The 24,154-nt window shown below is 38.3% G+C and overlaps 2 protein-coding genes across 5 annotated transcripts in view; one reads left to right on the top strand and one right to left on the bottom strand.

Annotated features, from left to right (window-relative positions):
- The window catches only part of LOC100755926 (Kv channel-interacting protein 4), a 496,502-nt gene extending 487,163 nt beyond the window's left edge, over positions 1-9,339 (top strand). For all 3 annotated transcript variants that reach the window (XM_035452865.1, XM_027386975.2, XM_035452866.1), the window contains exons 5-8: positions 2,836-2,943; positions 5,338-5,442; positions 6,012-6,074; positions 8,765-9,339. In XM_035452865.1, coding sequence (XP_035308756.1) covers positions 2,836-2,943; positions 5,338-5,442; positions 6,012-6,074; positions 8,765-8,812 — 324 coding nt within the window. In that variant the 3' untranslated portion in view covers positions 8,813-9,339. The remainder of the gene's footprint in view (positions 1-2,835; positions 2,944-5,337; positions 5,443-6,011; positions 6,075-8,764) is intronic.
- Positions 9,340-10,878: 1,539 nt separating this feature from the next.
- On the bottom strand, positions 10,879-23,873 carry Pacrgl (parkin coregulated like). Of its 2 annotated transcripts, XM_027386974.2 has the most exons (9): positions 23,741-23,873; positions 20,952-21,019; positions 20,668-20,822; positions 19,473-19,540; positions 17,786-17,876; positions 15,681-15,815; positions 15,256-15,363; positions 13,595-13,675; positions 10,879-11,560 (listed from the first exon to the last, which is right to left on the bottom strand). In XM_027386974.2, exons 2-9 carry the CDS (start codon positions 21,001-21,003, stop codon positions 11,504-11,506), a joined length of 747 nt encoding a protein of 248 aa, XP_027242775.2. In that variant the 5' UTR covers positions 21,004-21,019; positions 23,741-23,873; the 3' UTR covers positions 10,879-11,503. The 2 variants fall into 2 exon arrangements, with proteins under 2 accessions (XP_027242775.2, XP_035308755.1); XM_035452864.1 differs by lacking the exon at positions 13,595-13,675.
- Between the last annotated feature and the right edge of the window lie 281 nt (positions 23,874-24,154).

The following is a 24,154-nucleotide window of genomic DNA, read 5'->3' as shown; positions in this document are numbered from 1 at the left end:
AAAACAAGACATTACTGTGTTTCAGTCAAATAAGTAACTCATCACATCTATAGGATAACATCAGGCTATAATCTTGTGAAACATATACATATATCTGGACATAAATATATGGATATGCAGACATAATTGTATACATATTGATATCTTTACTCCCAAGCAATTGTAACTTTAGTTAGCTCCTGAAATTTAATTTTCCAAATATTTTAAGTAAGAGTACAAGAACTGTGGAAATTTGACCTACTTAAAAGGTCATGTTAGAGAAAATCAATAAAGCACCTACAAAACCATGTAAGGAAAACAAAACAGCACACACAAGTATATTAATGACTTTCTATGCAGAGGCTGTCACCTTTGTAACCTTTAGTGAGTTATTTAATGTCTCCCATCTGGACTTGGTTGTAACTACCTTCAAATGGGTTATTCTCAGCCGGGTGGGGGGCGGTCTCTGACTTATAGAAATAAGAATAACTAATGCTCAGGTAATATTAACCAGTCCTGAGAAACTGTTTAAAGGGCTGTCAGATGAAAGAGAACAGCCACTATTGAGCAAGACCAAGTTATTAACACATCAGACCTTGCTCTCTGTCTTTCAGAGAAGGATCTACAATAGTCACACTTTCAGTTATCAAGCAGTTTATCAAGTAGAGAGTAAGCCAAATATAAAACAAGAGAGAGAGAGAGAGAGAGAGAGAGAGAGAGAGAGAGAGAGAGAGAGAGAGAGAGACAGACAGACAGAATCAAAATATCATCAAACTGGGCTCTAAAAGCCTCCAGCAGAAATCAACTGAGGAAGCCTCATGAAGGCAGGCAAACTGAATTTCCTGATAGAGAATCTTAGGCAGAACAGCATCCTTTGGGCAAGGCATCCAAGTATAACGACAAATAACACAGGAAAGTGTTGTTATAAACATCCAGCAGAAACTGACTGGGGGAGTTGAGGTAGTCAGCTGTACTTTCTACTTCTTTCCCCTTTAGGCATCTTTATGACACAGGATAAAGAACAATAATTCTGTTGAAAATGGCTTAACTCTACCTATCTTAATAAAAAGATAGTTTTACTCCTAGGCTCTTTTGTTCTCCCCCATCCCTGTCACAGTTAGGGCAGGAAACTTTTTCCCAGCCAAAGGCCCATAAACATACCCACTGTTTAGTGTAAATTTGTTCAAGATGCTTAGAACTTAAGAGGAAGGTATGCGTGAAAGGAGTGCTTTTCCCTAATAACATCAGAAATCATAGAATAACTGCTGACAAAGGGGTGATCATTATCGGCTCACAGGAATGAAGAGACCAGAAAAGGCTCTGACTGCACACTAACGGTGGCCCATTTTATTAGCAAGATGCTAGAAGCAGCCCTTTGACTTTGTGACTGACTGCCCCTATCATGCAGGGAAGAACACCTCCACCCTTACTAGCATTCTGTACAGGAGTCCAAGAACCTCAGAATCACTCTTAGACTTGGACTAGGTTTAGTACTGTATCAGCCACAAATCTGATGGTTTTGGCTAGAGGTGCCAGGTCATGTTCTATCACTAGAGCCAGGGATGATATTGGGCTTCTCTATTGTTGCATGGACCACTAAATATAAACATATCCAAAAGCACTATCCCTTTTACTAAGGAGGCAAGCAACAAGAGTTCTCATTGTGCTAAATGGTCTCTCACTATTTCACTTAGGACAAATGAGGAAACATTAAATTCAGAATGGCATATTAAGCTATCATTTATATAAAGAAAAGGGGAATACATATAAATAAATATGTCATACATAGTCACAAATTTTGCTGATTAGAGATAGATAATTTCAGTTTGAGAAGGGGAGGACTTTCCACCAGACATAAATTTTAATTTATGAGCTGTATGTATGCTAACTGCCTCAAAGGCACCACCAAAGAAAGAAAACCACTATATGAAAACTAGGACAGGAAAACAGCTATAAAAGATGGAATGCATAAACAGAGACAGAATTCAAGTTCACCCAAAGGGTAAATTGTGGATTTCCTGCACTTTTTCATTTCTAACAAGAGATTGTCCCTCCTGAGTTTATCATATTGTAATATTGACTATACTTTCTAATAACAACAAATACATGTGAATATTTTTCAGGTTAACCTGGTTCCCTTTCACTGTAATCAAATCCATTTAGACATTAGAGAGTTCCACAGAGTAAAACCAGTTTCATAGTCAATGCCCTCTCCAGGGACTGTTAAAAGTATCTTAACCCTTTCAATCATCATAACATTATGAGGGAGATATTGTCCTCATTTTTATAGCTATGAAATTAGAGACAAAGGGATGCTAGTTTGAATCCAGGCACTGTGTCTCCAGGTTTTTGTTTTTTTTGTTTTGTTTTGTTTTGTTTTTGTTTTTTTTTTGCAACTGCCCACATGCCAATTATAACTCGACTTCTACTTAAAGAGCACAAATTATCTGCTTCTATGGACAATATTCATTTCTTACACTTGCTATTTTTTTCTTTTAAATTTGTGGTGTGTGTGTGTGTGTGTGTGTGTGTGTGTGTGTGTGTGTGCGCGCGCGCGCGCGCGCGCATACATGCACAAGCTCTGTGTAGATATTCATGCATAAAGGCACAATTTCCAGTCCGGTGGTTAATTTAACTCAATTTCTAATTAGACGAAAATATCTAAGGGTGGGGCATAGGTCATACAAAGAATCCTGAGGAACTAAAGACTAAAAAACATATTAGTACATATTAGTAATTTGGAATGTGAATTTTGAACATGGAAATATGTTCAAACTTCAGAGGGCTGTTAATTTTGCTATCATTATTTAAGAGGGACTTTTACAAATTCTGAATTCTATTTGTATTGCTTTTTAGGATTTCATCAAAGGTCTTTCCATTTTGCTTCGAGGGACAGTACAAGAAAAACTCAACTGGGCATTTAATTTGTATGACATAAACAAAGATGGCTACATCACTAAAGAAGTAAGAGATGGCACATCAATTTAGCTATGCACTGGGATAGTTTTTATTTAACTTCAAAATATTAAACAATTTCGATGATGACTTTAAAAATCACATTTTAGGAAATCAAAAATATTTTATGTGATGTTGGTAGAAATGTGATACATTCTAATAAAAAATGCAAAAGATAGGACTTATTTGTAGTAAATCTTCAAAGAAAAAATGAAACAAATCAATATCATATTCCCTTTTTGCCTGTTGATAATATGGGGGAAAGCACGGATCCTTGGGAGTGAGTGGTACAATATAGATGGAAGTTTCTGTTCTGCCAGGTCCCACAGACATTTGGTCCCAAATAAGCAAACAGAGGCTTATATTAATTATAAACTCTTTGGCCAATGGCTCAGGCTTTGTATTGTCTCGTTCTCTCTTAATAATTAACCCATTTCTATTAATCTGTGTATCTCCATATGTTCTTAGCTTAGCAATGCCTAAGCCTCTTGCTTTCCCGGCAGCTACATGGCATCTCACTCTCGGTTCACTCTTCCCAGAATTCTCTTAGTATGGTAGCCCCACCTATTCTTCCTACCTGGTTACATCCTGCCTGTCCATTGGCCAACACATCCCCCATCAGCAGAGCCCTTCTCAGTTCAGGTGGACAATAGTTTCAGGGAAAAGGGCCCCCAGAAAATCAATAGACATCAAAGCAATACCACCCAATGGCTACCAGGTACTTCTCTTGTTTGGGGGTGGATAAGGACAATGGTGAGCTCAATCAAAAACACCTGGAGGTAAGATAATAATGAAAGACAATCACAAAATAAAATTCTACTTTATTGATTTAAAACAGCGGGAGAGAAGGCAATAGATAAAGGATAAGGGAAATTAGCCACCCTTGGTGTAGAATGCTAATAAAATTGAAAGAATATTCTGCAGGAAGCCTGGGCATACTTTATGGTCACATGGCCTGTGTTTCTCTCTGCATAAATGTCTTCCTCAGAGTGAAGGTTTGAACAAACAGTCCCATTTGAGGAAAAGGATTCAGGACCAATGACATGAACATGACTTACAGAACACAGGTCCAGTGTGCCAGGACACCAGTGATTGATTAGTCATTGGTTGTGTCTTGGGCTGAGGATACATAGGGTCAAATTAGGTGTCATCAAGGATGCTAAATTTAAGACTTCATGAAGAGAATTACTCCTTGCATATTTGGTATAGCATGAATATTCATTGCCTCCTAGGTTATAGGGATGTCATCTGTACATATGTTTCTTTTATTGGTTGATGAATAAAGAACTGTGGCCAATGAGGCAGCATGATAGATGGGACTAGGCAGAATCAGTCATGATGCAGGACTCAAGAGGAGTAACAGGTCTGGACTCTTCCTCGGGTAAGACCATGTGGAAATGCTTAGATTAATAGAGATGGCTTAATAATTAAGACAGAGCTAGACAATAAGAAACCCTAGTCACTGGCCAACAGAGTTATAACTAATATAGTGTCCGTGTATTATTTGGGGCTGAACAGGGTGATGGCCCCTACCAGAACAGAAAACTCATGCTTACATCTAGGTACCTCAATAATATTGAGGAACCTAGAGAACATTAATAATCGTAGCCCTTCCCAATTGAACCATTCTTTGTTTCCTTCAATGCTGAGAACTGAATACAGTGCTAATGTTCTATCCTTTTCTGTTTAATACAGCTCATCAATCCTGCCTACATTTTGCTTCTATCTTACTACTTACCTATGTTAGAAACAGTATTTAAAGTTTCACTTACTTTTACAAACTTGTTCATCATGTAATCCATGCACATCAAAAGTAAATACAAATAGAACTGTATCATCTGCCTAATCTAGGGTGTGACTTATGTCAAAATCTGAAAAATTAGATATTATTTTTCCTCCGGTAAGATTGAAATGACATGACATAAAATAGATTTTACTTTAAAGGCTAACAAAATGCTAAGCTGCTTCCTAGTTAAAATATTTGAATTCATAGTCTTATGTGACTTCTTCAGTTTAATGCCAAAAAAGAAGGGTAAAAATAACTCCAAGGACCTTTTTAATTAATGAATAGTTCGTTTTAATATTAAATGAAAAATATTTCTAATAAGCAGAAATCAATAAATGTGTAATAGTTCAGTAAAACTAAGTCTCTCTGTATATTTTTTAATTAAAGCATTAAACTAGACTATTCCTCTGCCAGCCAAGTGAAATATGTGGAATCTACTTCATTTCAAAACTGAAATCTCATCGTTGACTGTTACATTTGGGTTCCAATGCTTTTGGGCTGATGTTGGCTTCTGGCAAATCAAAGGCACCTCATAACAAGCAAATGGAACACTATGAACAGAATCTCCTAATGCATTTAGATGGGCTTCGTCACACTTGAGTGTCTTTCCATTTCAGGAAATGCTGGACATAATGAAGGCAATATATGACATGATGGGGAAATGCACATATCCTGTCCTCAAGGAAGATGCTCCCCGACAGCATGTGGAGACATTTTTCCAGGTGGGAATGAAAGATGTGATTGGGTGTAGGGTAGATTGAATAGATTTCTCAATACTTGTGAAGCACCTTGATGGAAAAAAATGGAAAGAATATTCACAGGGATAGAACAATAGGACACATACTACATTAATTTCATAATTTGAGTATCTTAGTTTATTATTAAAGACAATTGTAATTCCAGAAGAGTGACTACATCCTGACTAATCCATTCTTTTATTTCCTAAGTGTTTTCATGAAATTACCACAAGAACCTTAATGATAACAAATTCTCAACACTACTCTCCCATTTTACAGGTGAAAAAACCAAGATACTACATTTCCATGAACTGTGCAAGTCCTGTCTTATTTAGAAAACAGTTTAGGTGACTCATGCTTCACATTACAGGGAAAAGGATACCACCTACGATGACTTGGCTCCCCCATTGTAGGAAGTCACTAGTTCCTCCTCGAATGGAATTGTCCCACCTAACATGTGATGTGCTACATTCTTATCTGTTTCTATCTATTGGGTACAGTGAGGCTATCCAAAGAAAATCTAGCACAATGTTTGTTCTTTTCTTTCTCAACAGAAGATGGACAAAAATAAAGATGGGGTTGTTACCATTGATGAATTCATTGAAAGTTGCCAAAAAGTAAGTAATGAAAAGAACTATCCCTTTTGTTAGCATCAGTTACAGTGAGCACAGCCATTATGAACTGAGCAAAATGTAAATCTAGTGCATAAGCTGAGCATAACGAGACAAACTTCCCATATGAACACAAGCAAATTTATGTGCACATCCAATTTGATAGCATGTCTAACCTGAGGCAAAAATTACACACACACACACACACACACACACACTCCCTTTGTTTCTGGAAACCTTTAGAGGTTACTCATTACTGACAAATAAAAGCACAGATGCCAGGTGGTGTTAGTGCCTGCCTTTAATCACAGCACTCAGGAGGAGAGGCAGGCAGATCTCTAAGAGTTCAAGGCCAACCTTGTCTATAGAGCAAGTTCCAGCATAGTCAAGGTAACACAGAGAAACCCTGTCTTGGGAAAAAAACAAAAACCATAGATTTAAGTTGCTGTTTCTGAAGCTAGAGAGGTGGTGTGGTGGTCAAGAGTGTTTGTTGCTCCCCTTAGAGTATGTGAGATTGGTTTCCAGCACACACATGGCAGCTCCAGTTCTGTTAACTCCCGCTCCATGGGATCTGACACCCTTTTCTGGACTCTGCCGGCACCTGTATGCTTCTGCTCACATACCTGCACACAGACATATACACATACACACATAATGAAAATATAAACTTTACTCTTTACAAGAAACAGTTCATTTAAAATGTTATGTTTATTTATTGTGTCACTATAGAAAAGAAATTTAATGCCACAAACAACGAAACTTATATTGGTCTTCATTGTTTGTGTTATTTTGAAGTTATGTCTGTGTGCTGTGAGGAAGGATAGTGCCGTGGCAGACATTTGGAAGTTAGAAGACAACTTGCAAGAGTCAGTTCTTTCCTTTCCCATTGTGAGTTTCAGAGATCAAGTTCAGGTCCTCAGCAAACCATCATTGATTTAATTACACAGACAAAAAGTAGCATTTTGGCTGAACCCAGTAATTGCCCCCACTTATAAAAATAAAGAGGAAAAAATTCTTAGGAGAAATCTCGTCATTCTGTGCTGCCTGGAAATCTATACTTAGCATACCTAGAGTGATTCAACTCCATGGATGGATAGAACCATATTTACAAATAAACACAAAGACACATTTGCTGGGGTTTTCCCACCTCTTTCAATTGTTCAGTCTTAACTTTCCTGATGCCTGCTTGCTTCTCAACACCTCTGAAAGATTTAAAGTGGTGATTTCATCCCTCTTAGTGGTGACATAACTTAGTACACTTGGCTCACTAGAGTGTTTACCAGCAAGGCAGGAGTGGCATTCAACAGTCCAGCATGTCACTGTAGCTCATTTCTAAGAAATGAGCTAAGCTGAACACAGCCACAGTGCAATGGTTTCTCCTGACCAATCAATCATTTCTCTGGCATTCAGAAACTATTCAGTTTCAAAATCATACAGATTTAGCAATAACTGACAACTAAAGAGGTAAAATGGCTGTATGTGTATTGATTATTCTCTGTCCTGGAAATGGATATTTGTATACTTTCTGTGCTTTGGCTTGCAATCTACCTCAAATGCAAAAGTTCCCATCTGTTCCATTTGGATGATCTCTTGAAGCTCACCATTCTGCTTCTCTAAAGGAACAAAACTGATACAATGGATAATATATATATGTATATATATAATAACATATACTTGTGTTCTCCATATATATATAAAATATACAATCTATATATATAATATATAAATATTATATAAATAATATATAAACTTCCTAATGTTCTCATAGCATGTTTAGTATAAGCCATTCAGGAACAGAGAATCCTTGACTGCCCCAAAGCCACCAGGAATGAAGATAAAACAAAATAATCTTTGAAAATACCAGTGATTCTATAATATTGGAAATAATACATAAGACTATAGAAAATGAATACAAGTATTGAATAGTTCATCTGAATTGCATATCTGAATTGCATATATATATATATATATATATATATTATATATAGAGAGAGAGAGAGAGAGAGAGAGAGAGAGAAATGGGGGAGGATTTATTAGGTTGACTTACAGAATGCATTCTCAGGAGTTTAAGAATGGCTGTCTCACACTGAAGAGAATGAGAATCTGTAACTCTTCAGTCCACTAGGCTGCATGCCTATAGTCTCAATCTGGAACTGGAGTCCTAAAAGACTCCAGGAGAGTTACTGACCTTCAGTCTATGTAGAAATCCTGAAGGAAGTTGATTCTAATACTAGCAAAGGAAGACCAAAACAACAGGGTAGATCAACTTGCCAGAAAGAGTGAAAGCAAGCAGGCAAAAAGCAAAGTTCTCTTTGTCCAAGTCCTGATGCTACCCAGATTTAGGGTGGGTCTTCCTGCTTCAAGTAATGTGATCAGAAAATCCATCACAGGACTGCCCAGAATCTTGATTTAGTAGATCCCAGGTGTGGTTAACAACCATTAGCCATCACACTCACTGTTTTTGTCCTGACATCATTTGAGATGTACCTGTACCAAGTTAGACTTAAATGAAATATTTAAAGGCATATTCAAGAAAGCATGAAATGGAGCCTTGTGGTTACTTGTATAAAGAGTAAAGAGTATCTACATTGGCCAATACAAAGCAGCACATGAAGGATATAAGCCATACTTAGGGTTACAGCAATACTCTCCATTATAAACACAGCAGGTAAAATCCTTCTGTTTCTCCCTTGCAGGACGAAAACATAATGCGCTCCATGCAACTCTTTGAAAATGTGATCTAGTGTGTCAGCACATCCTCTGCTGAAGAAGCAAACCTGAAATACCCTACACACTTACAAGTTGGAGCCACCACTTCTAGCATAGATTGCTCAGCTTTACACTGAGGCATATTATGCAAACTGCTTTGTTTTAATATAAAACACCCCCCCCAAAGATTTAAGTTTTCCAGTTACAAATCTGCATCTTCCCCACAACATCACTGGGATCATGAAATGTGTAGCTTGTTTCATACTCTGAGAAAAGGCACAGAATCTGGAATAGTTTTGATCCTTAGCCACGGATTATTGAGGCTTTCACAGATCAGTGATTTTAAAACCCAAGTGGGTTTTCCTACTCATTTGTATGTATTCAGTCCTGGATTTTAAATGGTTTTCTAAAATATTTGCATCTGTATATAATTTCCAGAAAGTCAACAAACTTTCATTTAATTCGAATCATCTAACATTGAAAAATAAACAAAGATTATTGCAATGAAAATAAAGACCCAAAACACAGTCCCAATTTCTATGGCTTCTCCACCTGCTGTTAAAGACATAAATGTATTTGGCATTTTTTAAAGAACATCTAAAAAATTAGTTTATTATCAGATGTTAGCATATACCTAATAAAATTATTTTAGTATTTGTTAATTTTCCATATTAAAGCCAAGGCTCTACATAATCCATGTAACTTTGGACCTGTTCGATTTTACATGTAGACTGTCTTGTATTGTCATGAAGTAGAAATTCAAAGTGTCAAACAAACCAAGGATGTTTACAGACTTGCAAAGGTTCTGGATATCTGTCCTCCAACACCTAGTGATGCTTATTAGCAAGTAACCCTAAAAGCAGTAAAGGGCAATTCTAGCCACCCCAAACTTCCTAATGTTCTCATAGCATGTTTAGTATAAGCCATTCAGGGACAGAGAATCCTTGACTGCCCCAAAGCCACCAGGAATGAAGATAGAACAAAATAATCTTTGAAAATACCAGTGATTCTATCATATTGGAAATAATACATAAGACTGTATAGAAAATGAATACAAGTATTGAATAGTTCATCTGAATTGCATTATGATTTAACTCATCATAGAACTTAAAATGATTCAGATTCATTTCAGTGACCTTAAGCCAAAACTGTAGCGTTGCCACAACAGTACTATAGATATACACATCTCCCCTGTTTTGTAGAAATATCACAAGTACCAAGAGGATACGGGAGGAGAAAACTTGCAACTGTCTGCAACAATAAATCAGGTATCTATTCTGGTGTAGAGATAGGATGTTGAAAGCTGCCCTGCTATCACCAGTGTAGGAATTAAGAGTAGTACAGTACTTGTACACTGAAATCTGCCATCGTGTGTTTGTGTAAACTCAATGTGCACATTTTGTATCTCAAAAGGAAAAATAAAAGCAAAATAAAGTGTTTATTACTCTACTGCATCTGCTATAGTCTTTATGTTCTAACAAGTTTTATAATCAATTACTAGATTCTAACTACACTGTCACTATCTTTGGGTAGTGCTACCTACAGAGAAAACTCAAAGCAAGACAGGGATTAGGCAGCTGCTGTAGCAGGCATGGTCTGAGAATGTGACAAGGTTCTATAGATCTAAGGAAAGAGAGGGACCAGGACCAGGAAGCAAAAGCCATGGTGGAGAATGGGCAGGTTACTCGGTAATTGCTTGTATTCTTTCAAATGACAGCTGTACAACTATTGAAACAAGAATTGCCCAGGGGCCAACCAGCAGTCTATGGGAGAGAACGAGAGGAGGGCATCATCTATCTAGTGTTTAGAAGGCATGTAGCTGCTGCTACAAAACACAGTGATGGCTTGTCCCCATGCTTTCCAATGCATGGTTATGATTTGGATTTGGTGTGGCGATCCATGTCTCTTCAGCCACTATTCCTGTTAGTCACACTGAAGGTCTGACTTCTATTTTTCCATTGCTCTTCCTCTATTCCTTCCTTCCTCTTGTAGAATCATCTAGAAGTTTCTAGCTCATCAGAAACTCTGGATGTATCCATAAATTATGTTTAAAAAAAAAACAAGTAACCAAAACACAGATAAGTACTACAATATCGTAGAATACATCTAAGTTTTAAGATTTTAATTTAATATCGCATATTGTACATCATAAGTATTTTCAGCCTATGAAATGTAAAAATAACATTTACTTAGAGCTTAGGTGGTTTTAACAAGTTGTAATAAACAATATACTTGTAATAGAATTTTCACATTTACAAGGTTTTTAAACTAGAATATTCAGGAAGGAAAAGAGGTTCCCAAGCATTCCACATTATAAAATACACATTTGCACATCCCATCTAATAGAGAAGTCACAAATGTTTACTTGCTATCTTAAATTCTTTCAGTCTTGATAAATATAAAAAAACAAGAAATGGCCAAAACCAACCTATAAAATAAGTGCACAGGTACAAAGTGATCTTCATAATGGCTATAAATAAAAATACATTGGAAAATATGCTCATAGATAAGATCCGTAAATTCACACAGATGATCAAGATGAGAAAGCCTCACAGCAGTCAACTTTTTCATGAGTACTTTAATTGCTTTCCATTAGCACCTGTGCTTTTTGTTGACAAACATCTTGCACAAGGAGTTCTCTGGACTGGACAGGGTCCTCAGGAGAGGCCCACTGAAGCCACCTTTGGGGTCTGAGAAAGCAGCATGGCTTTTGCTGGCTCCCTTATTCAACAGCAGATAGAGCAATATGTTGGGATTTTGGATTTGATGACAATAAGACTTGCCTGACAACAGAAGAAAAAACTGTCATTAGAACACAGTTACCACAGTAGGCATTACAGGTGTTGCTTAAGAAGTATCTAAGACTTAAACAAAAGTAATATCAAGGACACAATCAAATTCCAGGAGGAACAGAACATTGTTCTGAGGGAACTAAAACCCATAACAGCCTGTAAGTATCTAAGAAGCGTGGAAGAGTCAGGGCAGAATTTAAATGTGACCTCCCTGCACCCACTAGCACACTGGGGTAAATTACTTCTCTGCACCCAATATCCTGACTTAAAGGACAATACCAGCAAGTCTACCTTGCGGCTCATCCTGGAGACCAAATGAGTGTAGTGCTCATGGGGACTCAGCAGAGGACTTCGAACATGAGTGTTTTGTCTTCTTGTAGATCTCTGTACCACTTGCATGCCGGTGCCCAAGGAGGCCATTAAGAGAATGTAGTGTACCCTTGGAACTGGAGGGACAGCTGGATGTGAATCACCATGAAGGTGCAGAGAACTTGCTGCAAAAGCAACAAGTGCTCTTAACTGCTCACCCATCTCTCTAGACCCTAGTAAACTTTCTTTTACAATGACAGAAATTATTACTAAAATATAATATAGGGCACACAAGGAACAGTAAAGAAGACTGAGGAATATTTAAGATCCCTTGTAATCACAAATTCTTTTTCTTTTTAAATTCAGTATTAGCAATATTTAAAGCTAATAGGACTGAGTAATACCAAAAGGAGTCGTCTCTCTCTCTCTCTAGGACCTTGGGTTGGCTAACTACAAGCTATGCAGGCAAGTTCCAAGTAACAATGTCGGGCATCTGAAAGACATCTATATGGTAACTTCCCCAATTAAACACACAGACATCCACAAAAGTCAGATGACAGTCCTTTCCCTTTGCTTGATCCATTCCTAAAAAGGTCTCCTGGAAGCAGACAACCACTAGGGAGAGATACAGTCTAAAATTCACCATCTGTTCATTTGCATTCCACAAGGGAGGGAAAGGCAATACATCTGGGATTCAGATTCTGAGATGATCAAGTACATTTACAATAAGTATTTCATCAGAAATGGAGACACTGGTCTGGCTAGGGGCTAGTTCTGCACATGTCCTCAGTGTTTGAACATCAATTCCCTACCTAGAACTCAAACACAACAAAGAAGTACATTTTCTAACAGCCCTTTTCAGGCTTAGTTCCTCTGCATAACCTTTAAGTGTTAATCAGAAAAAATATATATGTATATTCAATTTAAAGATTATTAAAATTAGCAGAATTAGCTGATTAAGGCATGGCCAGCAAAACATTGTATACAATAATTTACATTTTCTTCTAATTATTTATAAAATCTGGACAATGAAATTTCTACATTGTTAGGCTGATTAGCTGAATACTTTTCAAATTATGAAAATGCAGTTAATTTTGCTGACATGTATTAATGAAGTCTCCATATTCCTCCCCTTGAAAAGTTGGAGGAAAAAAATCAGATCAACTTTTGAAGAATGTGTATGTGCTGCACCAATATGGAAGTGGCATTTCTATGCACAGGGAGATTCTAAAAGTCAGAGGAAGAAAACAAGACAGTTTTCTTCCATTACTATGTGCAGAGAGCTCAGGTGCTTCCTGAGCTCACATATAAACCTGCGATTCATCCCTAATATAGGCATGTACAGAAGTAAATAAATATACAATTTTTAAGAAGCATTTTTGGGGATTGGGCTAAGTCATGCTTTGACCTTCTCATGGGCCAACACAAAACATGTATAATAGATTAAGGAGAAAAACTAAGAATACACTTCCAAGACCTCCAAAGAAGAACACAGGCCTTTATTTACCCAGCCTGCTTCTGTAAAGGCCATCTTAGAAACTATACCACCCCAACAAAGCAGAAATTCTTAGTTTGGAAGAAGAAAAACCAACATTTTCACAGCTTCCCTTGCAGCTGTAATAAGTTAACATGCTAACCACATACTGATTCTCCAAATAGGACTGAAAGCACAATGAACAGAAACAACCCATGGTTACAGGTGCAGCATCTACTCACACTCCCGCCATGCTGCTCCAACTTTTGCAAGGCACTGGTGATGGGTTCTTTGAATTTTTTGTCCATTAGCCTCTTGGAAAGCTATTAAAGATTGGGGAGAGGGGAATTCCAAAATAAATAAATAATGTTTGCCATAACCACAAATAACTTTTGAGAATGTTTTAATTTAAGAATACAAAGTTTGTTTCAGTAAATGTTTCACTAAAACTTACAACTAAATGTCAACTTTTAACATTTAGTTAAAAGTTGAATTTATGACATTTCAAACACTACCTATCCTACAATATCTGCTATAATAATATGTTTTCTGGGGCTGGGGAAATGAATGACTTCAATTTCCAAGACCTACATAAAAAGTTGGGCATGATGGCTTATGTTTATAATTCCAGCACTGGGGAGGCAGAAAACAAGACATTCCTTGGGATTTACTGCCAGGAAAATGTAGCCTAGTTGGTAAGCTCCAGGTAAATGAGAGACCCACCTTCAAGGAAGTGGACAATATTTCTGAAGACAACACCTGAGATGGTTCTCCACATTCCACATGTATGCATATAAGCACACATAGAGATACACACATGTACTCACACACACAAAAAAATAAGTTTTCAAAAGCAAGGCATACTTTCCCATTTTGATACATGCAAGACCATGCAGAGAACTGACAGAAAGCCACACCTCTATCTAAAACAATAAAAGGGGAATAGTTAAAAACTAACAGTAACTGATAGAGAAATCAGATGAGAAACCACAAGACCACTTATCTCTGGATACATCCTAAATAGACCCTGACTAGAAACAAAAAATTTTGTTTAAAAAGGAGAACATGCATGCAGGAAGACAGCATCATAGGCACTAGCAGAGAAGGAGTGCTATGAAAGTACCTGGGAACAACTGTACCAGTCTTCCCATAAATGCATGCATTTCCTCAGACAATGACCTAGACATTTCAGCTAAAATAAGCCATGCTCTCAGGTAAAAATTTTGGAAGCATATTCAACATAGGTTGAAAAGAATGATACTGAGAACTTTATATTATAAACCTAAAGTCAGCTTTGTAAGCTTAGAACATATTAGAGAATATTTCTAACTTCCATCAGAAAATATTAGAGAAACTGTCTACTACTAAGTTATTCTGTGACCTACGTAGTCTAATCTGCACTTGTTGGTTAGGATAAAAATTAACACTGGCTGCCAAAGTGACTGGATAGAGAAATGTTCAGGTAAATAAAACAAGCCTTTAGTTTGTCTTCAGTGGAGGCTTTTTGCAGATAGAGTAAGTTCACAAGGCTCTAGCCAAGGAATGGACTTATTTTTGTTGGGTTCTTCCTGTGATGGTGTTATTGAGACAAGGCAAGGAGGTGGGGCTTAGCTGGAGAGAAAGGGTACTGAACCCTGAGCCCTTCCTACATGCCCACCCATGTTTCATGCCCACTATGAACTCACATGTTCCATGCTACCACATCCTTCCTGCCATGAAGAGCTGACACCTGTGAAACTTCGACAGCAAACAAACCTTTCCTACAGTTGGGTTGTTTCTGCCAGGTGTGTTATTGCAATGACAAGAAAGGTCTCTTTAAGAATGTGAGCTAGGCTAGTGGTTGACTTGAAGACTGAAGTTAGGAGGACATATGCACAGCTACTCTACTCTCCGCAGTACTCACACTTGTAAGCAGAAGTTTCAGATGGCCGTTCAGAGATGGGCCAACGACCACACTTAATTGTACCAGTGCACTTAGTCCTCTTTCAAAGACTTCATCATCAGAATGGACCTGTGGGGCCAGGAAACAGGAAGAATTAAAAACAACACAACCCTTTGAGAGAGACTCTGGGTGCTTTCATTTGGAACTTTTCCATGGTCCTTTGTCTATAATGTTACTTTCAGAACAGATTTTCCAATGGAATTGGTGCACTTACATATGAATGAGACTTGATCATTTGTCTCAAGAGGAAAAAAAAAACAATGGTAAAGCACTAATTTGCATGTAATATTGGGGAGGGGAGGAGCAGACAGTGTTCTCTTGGACCAGAGTGTTCATCTGTATCGTGTAGTTAGGAATAATAAAGTCCAGTGAAATAAATGACTTACCAGAGCTGCCTTCAGCACAGGGATGAGTCTGGGTAGCAATGGTACAGCTTTTTCAGGAGCACCCTTGACCAGAAGTAATTCCCTAAAGCCTTCTTTGGACACAAAGGTATAAGGGTGCTTTGTCTCCCTTAGACCCTGCCAAAGACAATATAGAAACAGGAAAATGATTCACTTGCTACCTTTTGATTATATTCATAACCACAAAACTCCATGCTCCTAACATAATTGAAACCAGAACTTTGTTTGATGTCTTTCTAATCACACTGAGTAATTTCAGCAGTTATTTTTTGAATTATACCAAGAGATCATGTAATAAAAGATATACAGAACTCTACCCTCACATGGAATGAGAAAAGACAAAAAAAGGAAAATCAACAGAGTAACAAAAAAGGAAGAAAAAAACCAAAGAGATTAGAAGAGGGAAATATGGGCAGATAAGTGGGGGAAAAGTGGAGGGAAATGAAAAACAGATGAGAAGATAAGGAAAGCATCAAACACTAGACCACTGCTTCCTGAGGACCCCTGAAGGACAGCAAGGTGCACACTGTGTGTTTCATACTGGACCCTCAATGTGCTCAGTGATTTCTGCAAGGGCTTTCCTAAACATTTAAATACATTACGACATTTAGAAGGGAGATCCTACACTGGCTAGGACAGTTTCAGAACTTAAATTTGCCATTCACAGTGGGGCACAATTGGAAAACACAATCTGTGCCCAGCACTGATCACAGTGGGTGTCTTTCCTCCCAATGCCCTAGAAAAGAATGGTCTGCACTCATGATTTACCAGCTACTACTAGAGGTCAAAAAACCATCTGACTTTTGAAAAGGACCAAACAAAGCAAAGAGAAAAGGAACAGCAACACCTTTGGATCTATGTGTGGAGTAGGTTAAAATAACCAGCTGCAAAGTCATGTCACAAAGCCAATTTCCAACACTTTGTCAATTTGACCTGAATATCTGCTTCCAAACAGTGGTCAAATGTCCCCCTTCCCATTGTCCTACCATGTTTTCTACAACAAAATCACCAACATGGCAAATAATTCTCCAATATGTTCAGTACCTGTCCTAACAGTTCCTGGATCTTACTCATTTTCAAAATGGAGACTAGAAAGTCAAGCTGAAATGGATCTCAACAATAATCTGTCTATACTCCTTCCCCATTACTAAGTGAGTAAAAGAAAAAAGGAAACTGAGCCGGGCACTGGTCATGCACACCTTTAATCACAGAACTTGGGAGGCATAGGCCAGCCTGGTCTACAGAGCTACACAGAGAAACCCTGTCTCAAAAAACAAACAAACAAAAAAAGAAAACTGCTATCCAATACAGAAATACATACATGTACTGGTGTTGGACTCCAGGTATACATATAGGACTGATCTTGGCCACTGAGATGGGTTGGCAAATAAACATAATTGCAACTAAGCCTGATATCCAAGTTCAAACCCTGATCCCATATCGTGTAAGGAAAGAACCAACTCCAAGAAGTTGTCCTCTGATTCCTATTCCCACTCCATGGCATAACCACACACACACACACACACACACACACACACACACACACACTCATGTAAAAAACAAAGGCTATAGAGGGACTGATATTAATGAGTTGTAAAGACAGAAGCCCTTTAATGACTTCACAAATCAAAGTACTTTGTGCACCCTAATTATTTGGACTATGCAATGTATCACTTACCTTTGATTAGTCTAAAGCATGGTTTGCTGCTTTATATGAAAGACGAAAGACTTATCTTGTGTCTAAAAGAGAACTAAGTATGATATACCATCCATTTCATTTAGCTATAAATCCCTGTTAGAACTTGATTTTTATCACACTGGTCAAGCCATTTATTTTATATAAATATATATCGTGTATGTGTGTATGCCTGTGTGTATAAAATGTCTTGTCACACACACACACACACACACACACATACACACATAAAACAATCACAAGTACTTGCTTAGTGTCCAATATTTTAGTGCCTTTTGCTTGATATTTATTTTAAGAGTATAGAATGAGATATATTTATAAACTACAAAAGAACAATGAAATTTTAAAAATATATTTTCTATTAGCACTCAGGAGAGCTAGAATGTTTTACCTCAGCTAAAGTAATTAGAAGCGGGTCAAATGGAAGAATTTCAGGAGGACATTCCCACTGTAATCTGTGTTTTACTGAGCCATGTACCAATCTAAAATACAAAAGTCAGAAACTGTAACGGAACCCCACAAGCATTTATAGGCAGGGAGCTTATAACACAATAATATTTTTGCCAAAACAGAGTCCCACTGGAATTATTTTGTGATATATATGAGTACCAAACTCATAAGGACACAGACAAAATAGAGCAAGTAAAAAAATCCTTCATATTCTCACATTATCCATAAAGTTATTAGTAAGCTTGCATCGTAAAACTTTTTATTTATATTTAGGCATGTCACTCTCTCAGAATCTTGATATACATGCTGCACTGATCTCTCTCAGACAGTCACAAAATAGTAACCTACAGAAAATGAAGATATGCAGTAAGTAGAAAAGGTAAGATTTACAGTGATATTTTTCATAGCCTAACACTGATAACACTAATAATCTGAAGGTAAATCTGTTTTAGTCCTTGTTAAGTAGAAAAAGCTACAGCCAAGAAGATAAAATGGTCCCTTTGAGGTTACAGGCAGTCCTGAGTTAAGTCCTCTCACCATCCCCCAGAGCCATTCCTGAACCATAACTGATGAGTTTACACTACAGCATTACTGTCATGACTGTGAATCACTGGTCATTCCCAAATATCTTGGTTTCACTCAGCTCTCCAGCCTGACTTCTTCACTGTTACAGTCACAACAACAAGAGGCCTCACTCAGCAAGGTATCAGTTTTTACACTTTCAGCAAATCTCAGTTACTTTGGGGAAAAGCAATCAAGAAGCTTAAGTAGTAAATAAAACAAAGCTTAAGTCTCAATGTGTGAGAGACAGTGTCTCGTGTAGACCATGCTGGCCTCAAATCCACTATGCAGCCAAGGGAGACCTTCCTCCTGCTCCCCCATCCAGTGCTGGCATTACAAGTAAAGAGGACCATGTCAAGTTTATGGAGTGTTGGGGGATGGAACTCAGGGCTTTACAAATGGTAGGAAGCACTCTATCAACTGAGCTGCATCCCTAGCCCTTTAAATTAGAATCTAAGGATGAAATCATAATAAATTCAAGAATGCTTCTCTAGTTTATTTTTCACTCCAAATTTGAAGATATCATTAAAAATGCATTTTTGAAATTTCAGAACCAAACATAAAAATTGATATTGTAATTATCCCTCCTATACTAAAACAAAAAAAAATTATACCATGAAGAACAGAATGAAACAGAACAATCTATGAAAAAGGACATCAGGAATTTATCCAAAAAGAAGCAAAAATAGTCATAAATACTTACTAAGAAATAATATTCCACTTCGCTGCCAGTGTTTACATTACAATCGAAGTCGGGTTTTCTTATTTGCAGCTTGCCTACGAATGCTTAAATTAGTTGTACCCAAAGTGGTACACTCAGTTCAATTTAATTTCTAAAATCATCTGGTGTTTTACTACACATCTTAATAATTACATATTGGAGTTGACCTGTTTATTATCAAAAAAATGTCCAGGGATCAATACCAATTCAAGAGTCAAGGTAATAAGTCACCTTGATTTAAATCTCATTAGTAAATACATTTTCATCAAATTTAAACTGAATAATATATCGATTTCATTCAATTATTTTGAAGCACACAGTCAGCTATGCATTGTATTGATTGTACCTGCAAGGAATGCCGCCTTTAGAGTAGATAGCTGCAAATGCCGAGGGAGCTCTTGACTGCTCACCAAACTGAAAACAAAAAATGAAAAACAAAAATATCACTACTAACTCCATTTACTGATACCTTCAATTTTAATCCTGTTGAGATCAGAGGCAAAAAAAAACCCTGACTTTCAAACTCCCACTGTGTTACTTTGTGCACACTGTTACTTAACCACATGACTGGCAAAAACAAAACTGAAGGAGTAACCACAACAAAACAAAAAATCCACAGACACAACCAAGATGTGGAGTTATTTTTCTTCAACCTCTAATTTGGTTCTAAGCTTTGCAGGTGGCTACAACTATACACAGAGCAAAATGTCGTTCTACTTTCTCTGGCAATCTGAATCTTCAAGGTGAGGGCTGAATAATGAAGTGGTGAGTAGTTGGGGGGGGAGAAAGGTAGGGTAAGGGGAGGGTGAGGGAGAAGGGATTGATATGTGAAACAAGCTTCTTCCTAATTTGAACTAATTAAAAAAAAAGAATTCACGAATTAAGTATAGGCAGAATAGAGATTTGCTACCTATGCTTGTACACCACCCCATTGGCCAAGCACAGATGTACAGAAACCAGAGAATCTATTTAACTTCTTCAAGTTGGCTTTATGCTTCTATGCAACAAGAGATTAGGCTTGGTAGAGTCAAAGATCAGAAACAGGTCATACAAACATATATCTGAATGCATCTTCTAGGTTACAGAAGTGGTGCTAAGGACAAAGGGAGTATAGTTCCTTTTAGCCAACACTGTATAGCCTGCAAGTCCTTCAGCCAAGTACTGAATCTGTGTAACTTCTCCAAACTGGCTTTGTGCTTCTCCTATGCTATGATTTCTAGTGGTCTGAATTTGTAGAACATAAAGGAACAGTTAAGAGTTTTTTGTGAATATTGAAGCACAGGAATAATCAATCCCATAGCAACTGTAAGCTAGTTCACTGACATTAGGAAGCAGGATAGAAAATTAAAAAGCTGACATACAATTAAGAACATAACAAAATCGACATAACTAGCTCAAAACTAGCAAAAATGAAATCCATGAGAGCATTCAGAATAAAACTGAATTTACAGCATTCAGAATTCATCGTTAATTAGTTAAAGTGTAATCAGATAAATGCCTCTTCCTTGTGAAAATGTACTGCCTAAGGAATCTGTACTCACGGGGTTAATTGTTTTTGGGTTGAGTTTATCACTTGGCCGAGGATGAACCCTTCTTGCAGCCTCTGGAGAACTGGTTAATGAGGAAGATTTGCTCCGCTGAACTGTAGTGCTGTGTTTTATTTGTGCACTTGAGGATGTCCTTTGATCATAATTACCTGTGGGGGAGGAAAATCAGATCAGGACAAAAGACAAATATGCAACAGAAACTACCCTGTATCCACACAGAACATGGAATATACCATTAACAAACTGACCTCTGCCTTTGAAAAAGCAAAGCTCTGTACCTGTTGCTCTGTTTCTCAAGTGCACATCTCCAGGGTACTCCGATTTCTGCATGGCTTCACTTTCACCCCTGCAGTTAAATGAAAAAATTTCAGAATCTGTTGATCTGCCATAAACACAAGACAAAAATGAAACGTTATATATAGATGTAGGTGTGGAGGCCCAAGGTTGCCATCTTTTTTCCAAAAGCTCTCCACCTTATATATTGAGGCAGGGTCTTTCACTGAGCCCAGAGCTCCCCTTATTGGCTAATGTGGTTAGTGAGCTTGTGCCAGAGATTTCCCATCTGTGTCTCACAAGTGCTGAGATGACAGACAGGCCACCACAAACACCTAAGTTCTCAGAGGATTCTGGGTGATCATATTCCTTACCAGCTGAGCCATCTACTCTGACCTATTTTCTATTTAAATGAGTTCAATAGCCAAGGAATCCCTTCATTGGAAAAACTTTTAAAGTCTAGAAAATAGAGCTTCCAATGTGTTTAATTATTCAATGTAGTTGTGACATTGTGTACACATATGCCTGTTAATGTGTGAAAGTAGGTGTGTCCATGGAGGCCAGACGTTGACATCGGGTATCTCCTGCTATTGCTCTCCACCATTTTGTGAACCAGACTCTCTCGATGAACTTGGAGCTTCTAAAGTCTACTAGGCTGGATCTTTTCAAAATAATAGTTGTTTGTTTGATTTTCAGACAGGGTCTCATTATATAGTCCTGGGTGGCCTGGAGTTTGCTATGTAGACCAGGTTGGTCTTGAACTTAGAGACCTGCCTGCCTATGTTTCTGGGGAAAATAATTATTTTAAAGGATTTTTAATTTTCTTGTGACTTATTTTTTTAATTTTTATTTATTTATTTATTTATTTATTTATTTAAATTAGAAGCAAGTCTGCTTCACATGTCAACCCCAGCTCCCTCTCCCTCCCCTCCTCCCCCGCCTCCCAACAGTCCCTCCCACCCCATTCCTCTATTACACAACATATCCAACTGTGGTCTCCTCTCCCTCCCCGCCTCCCAGTTCCGACCCCTCCCCCTCAGATCTCCTCCAGATCCACTGTTCCTCTATTTCCGTTCAGAAAAGATCAAGCCAGGAGATGATGGCACACGCCTTTAATCCCAGCACTCGGGAGGCAGAGGCAGGAGGATCTGTGTGAGTTTCGAGACCAGCCTGGTCTACAAGAGCTAGTTCCAGGATAGGCTCCAAAGCCACAGAGAAACCCTGTCTCGGGAAAAACCAAAAGAAAAGAAAAGAAGAAAAGAAAAGAAAAGATCAGGCCTCCCAGGAATATCAACCAAACATGGCATAATAAGATACAATACGACTAGGCACAAACTCTCATATCAGGGCTCCAAGAGGCAACCCAGGAAGAAAAAGGCCCTAAGAGCAGGCAAGAGTCAGAGACACCACCACACCCACTCTTTGAGTCCCACAAAAACCTAAAGCTAAACAACTGCAACTAATATTCCTAGAACCATTCAGGCTCTGTGATTGCTACTTCAGCCTCTGTGAGCCCTTAAGAGCCCTGCTTAGTTCATTCTGTGGATCATGTTCTCCTCTGGCTCCTACAATCCTTTCTCCCCCTGTTTGTTGGGTTTCCAGAGCTCCACCTAACGTTTGGTTGTGGGTCTCTGCATCTGCTCCCATAAGGTGCTGGAGGAAGCCTTAGTGACAATGACAGGGCGAGGCAAAGATGGCTCAATGGTTAAGAGCACAACCTGCTTTTCCAGAGTCTTGAGTTCAATTCCCAGAAATAACATGGTGGCTCACAATGGAATTCAATACTTTCCTCTGGCATTCAGGAATATACATATATGACACGGAAGAGTTTGTGTATGTGACAGAGAACTCAATTCATAAAATACATAAATAAATATTTTTAAAATAACTATTTTTAATTGCTAAAGGTGTCACTCTTTATTTAAAAGACAAAGTAAATATGCTTTGTTTTAAAAAATATATATCCACCTGGGAGAATACCACTGACAAGCACAGACTCACATTGTATATGAAAGGAAAACACTTCCATTGCTTTTAAGACTACTTTTTCTTTAAATGACTTTAGGCAGGTGGTGTAATGGGCTAGTGACAAGAAGAAATGAAGAGGTGAAATGCATTGTTATAAACACAGTCCAGGTGACCCCTTGTTTCTTTCTTAGATTCTAAGTAGACATCAGAATACAGTAATCCACTAAATGTGGAATGCTAAATTATATCGCAATGTCGGAAGGAAAAACAACAAACATGACACAAATAACCCTAGGCTTCATTGGGCCTCTGAGTAAAAGGGGCTGCTGGCACCGGTATATCATGGGAAACCACACCATCTTTGTTTTACAAACACCAAATTTCAGTACACAGCTCCCCCAGCTTAAGACCACACGAGTAATCGTCCGTCATCTTTCCTCTCTCTAATTAGAAACCTAGAAAGTTCCAAAAACTTCTAAAGGTGTTCAGTTAAAGCTGTGTTCCCTTTGTCATCACAAAGCAATATATATCTGCTTTCCATCTTTCGAACATTCCATCACCAAATTTACCCACTTTCAAGCACCTAAGTTCAATTCATCTCCAAGGTGTTGTTAAAGTTAAAAATGTGGAAGTGTGTAGACAGCGCTATAGGGAAAAAAAGAATTGAAAACATGGAGATTGAGTGAGAGAACTCCAGTTAGAATACTCTAAGCCAAGTTCCCAGAGCTCCTCTAGTGTCCCTAGCAACAAGCTCAGGCGGCTTAGCTACAGGACGCCAAACTGGGAGGCCCGTAAGTTGAGACCACGCCCTGTCGTCCGAGCCTACCGCTTGTCCCGCCTGTCCCGCCGCTCCCGCGCTCGTCGCCGCCCAAAATGGGGTTTGAGTCCGGCTCTTGGCGCCAAAAGCCAGTGGCTCCCACAGTGGCAGTCTTGATCCAGGAAACCCGCTTCGAGGAGCATACACATCCGGCGCCGCGCCGTGACGCTATACGCGCGACGGCCGCTCTAAGCCAATCATAGGGAGACCATAGAAGCATTTGGGGGGTTGCCTGGCAACGAGTGTGCATTCTAAGAGTTTCTGTTCTGGAAGAGGTGCCGCAGCAGTATCAGGTGACAAAAGAGACCCTGGGAGACATCAAAGGAAGTTAAATTTTAGTTTTCAGAGAAGACACGCTGATTCTTTCTAGTTCTCCAGTCCGTCCTCTCTCCATCTACGTGCTTATCTCGTAGATTCTCAGAA

Source organism: Cricetulus griseus (genome assembly GCF_003668045.3).
Source record: "Cricetulus griseus strain 17A/GY chromosome 1 unlocalized genomic scaffold, alternate assembly CriGri-PICRH-1.0 chr1_1, whole genome shotgun sequence".
In the NCBI taxonomy this organism is placed as follows: domain Eukaryota; kingdom Metazoa; phylum Chordata; class Mammalia; order Rodentia; family Cricetidae; genus Cricetulus; species Cricetulus griseus.
The sequence above is the reverse complement of the archived record's forward strand: the minus strand, read 5'-3'. Positions and strand labels throughout refer to the sequence as shown.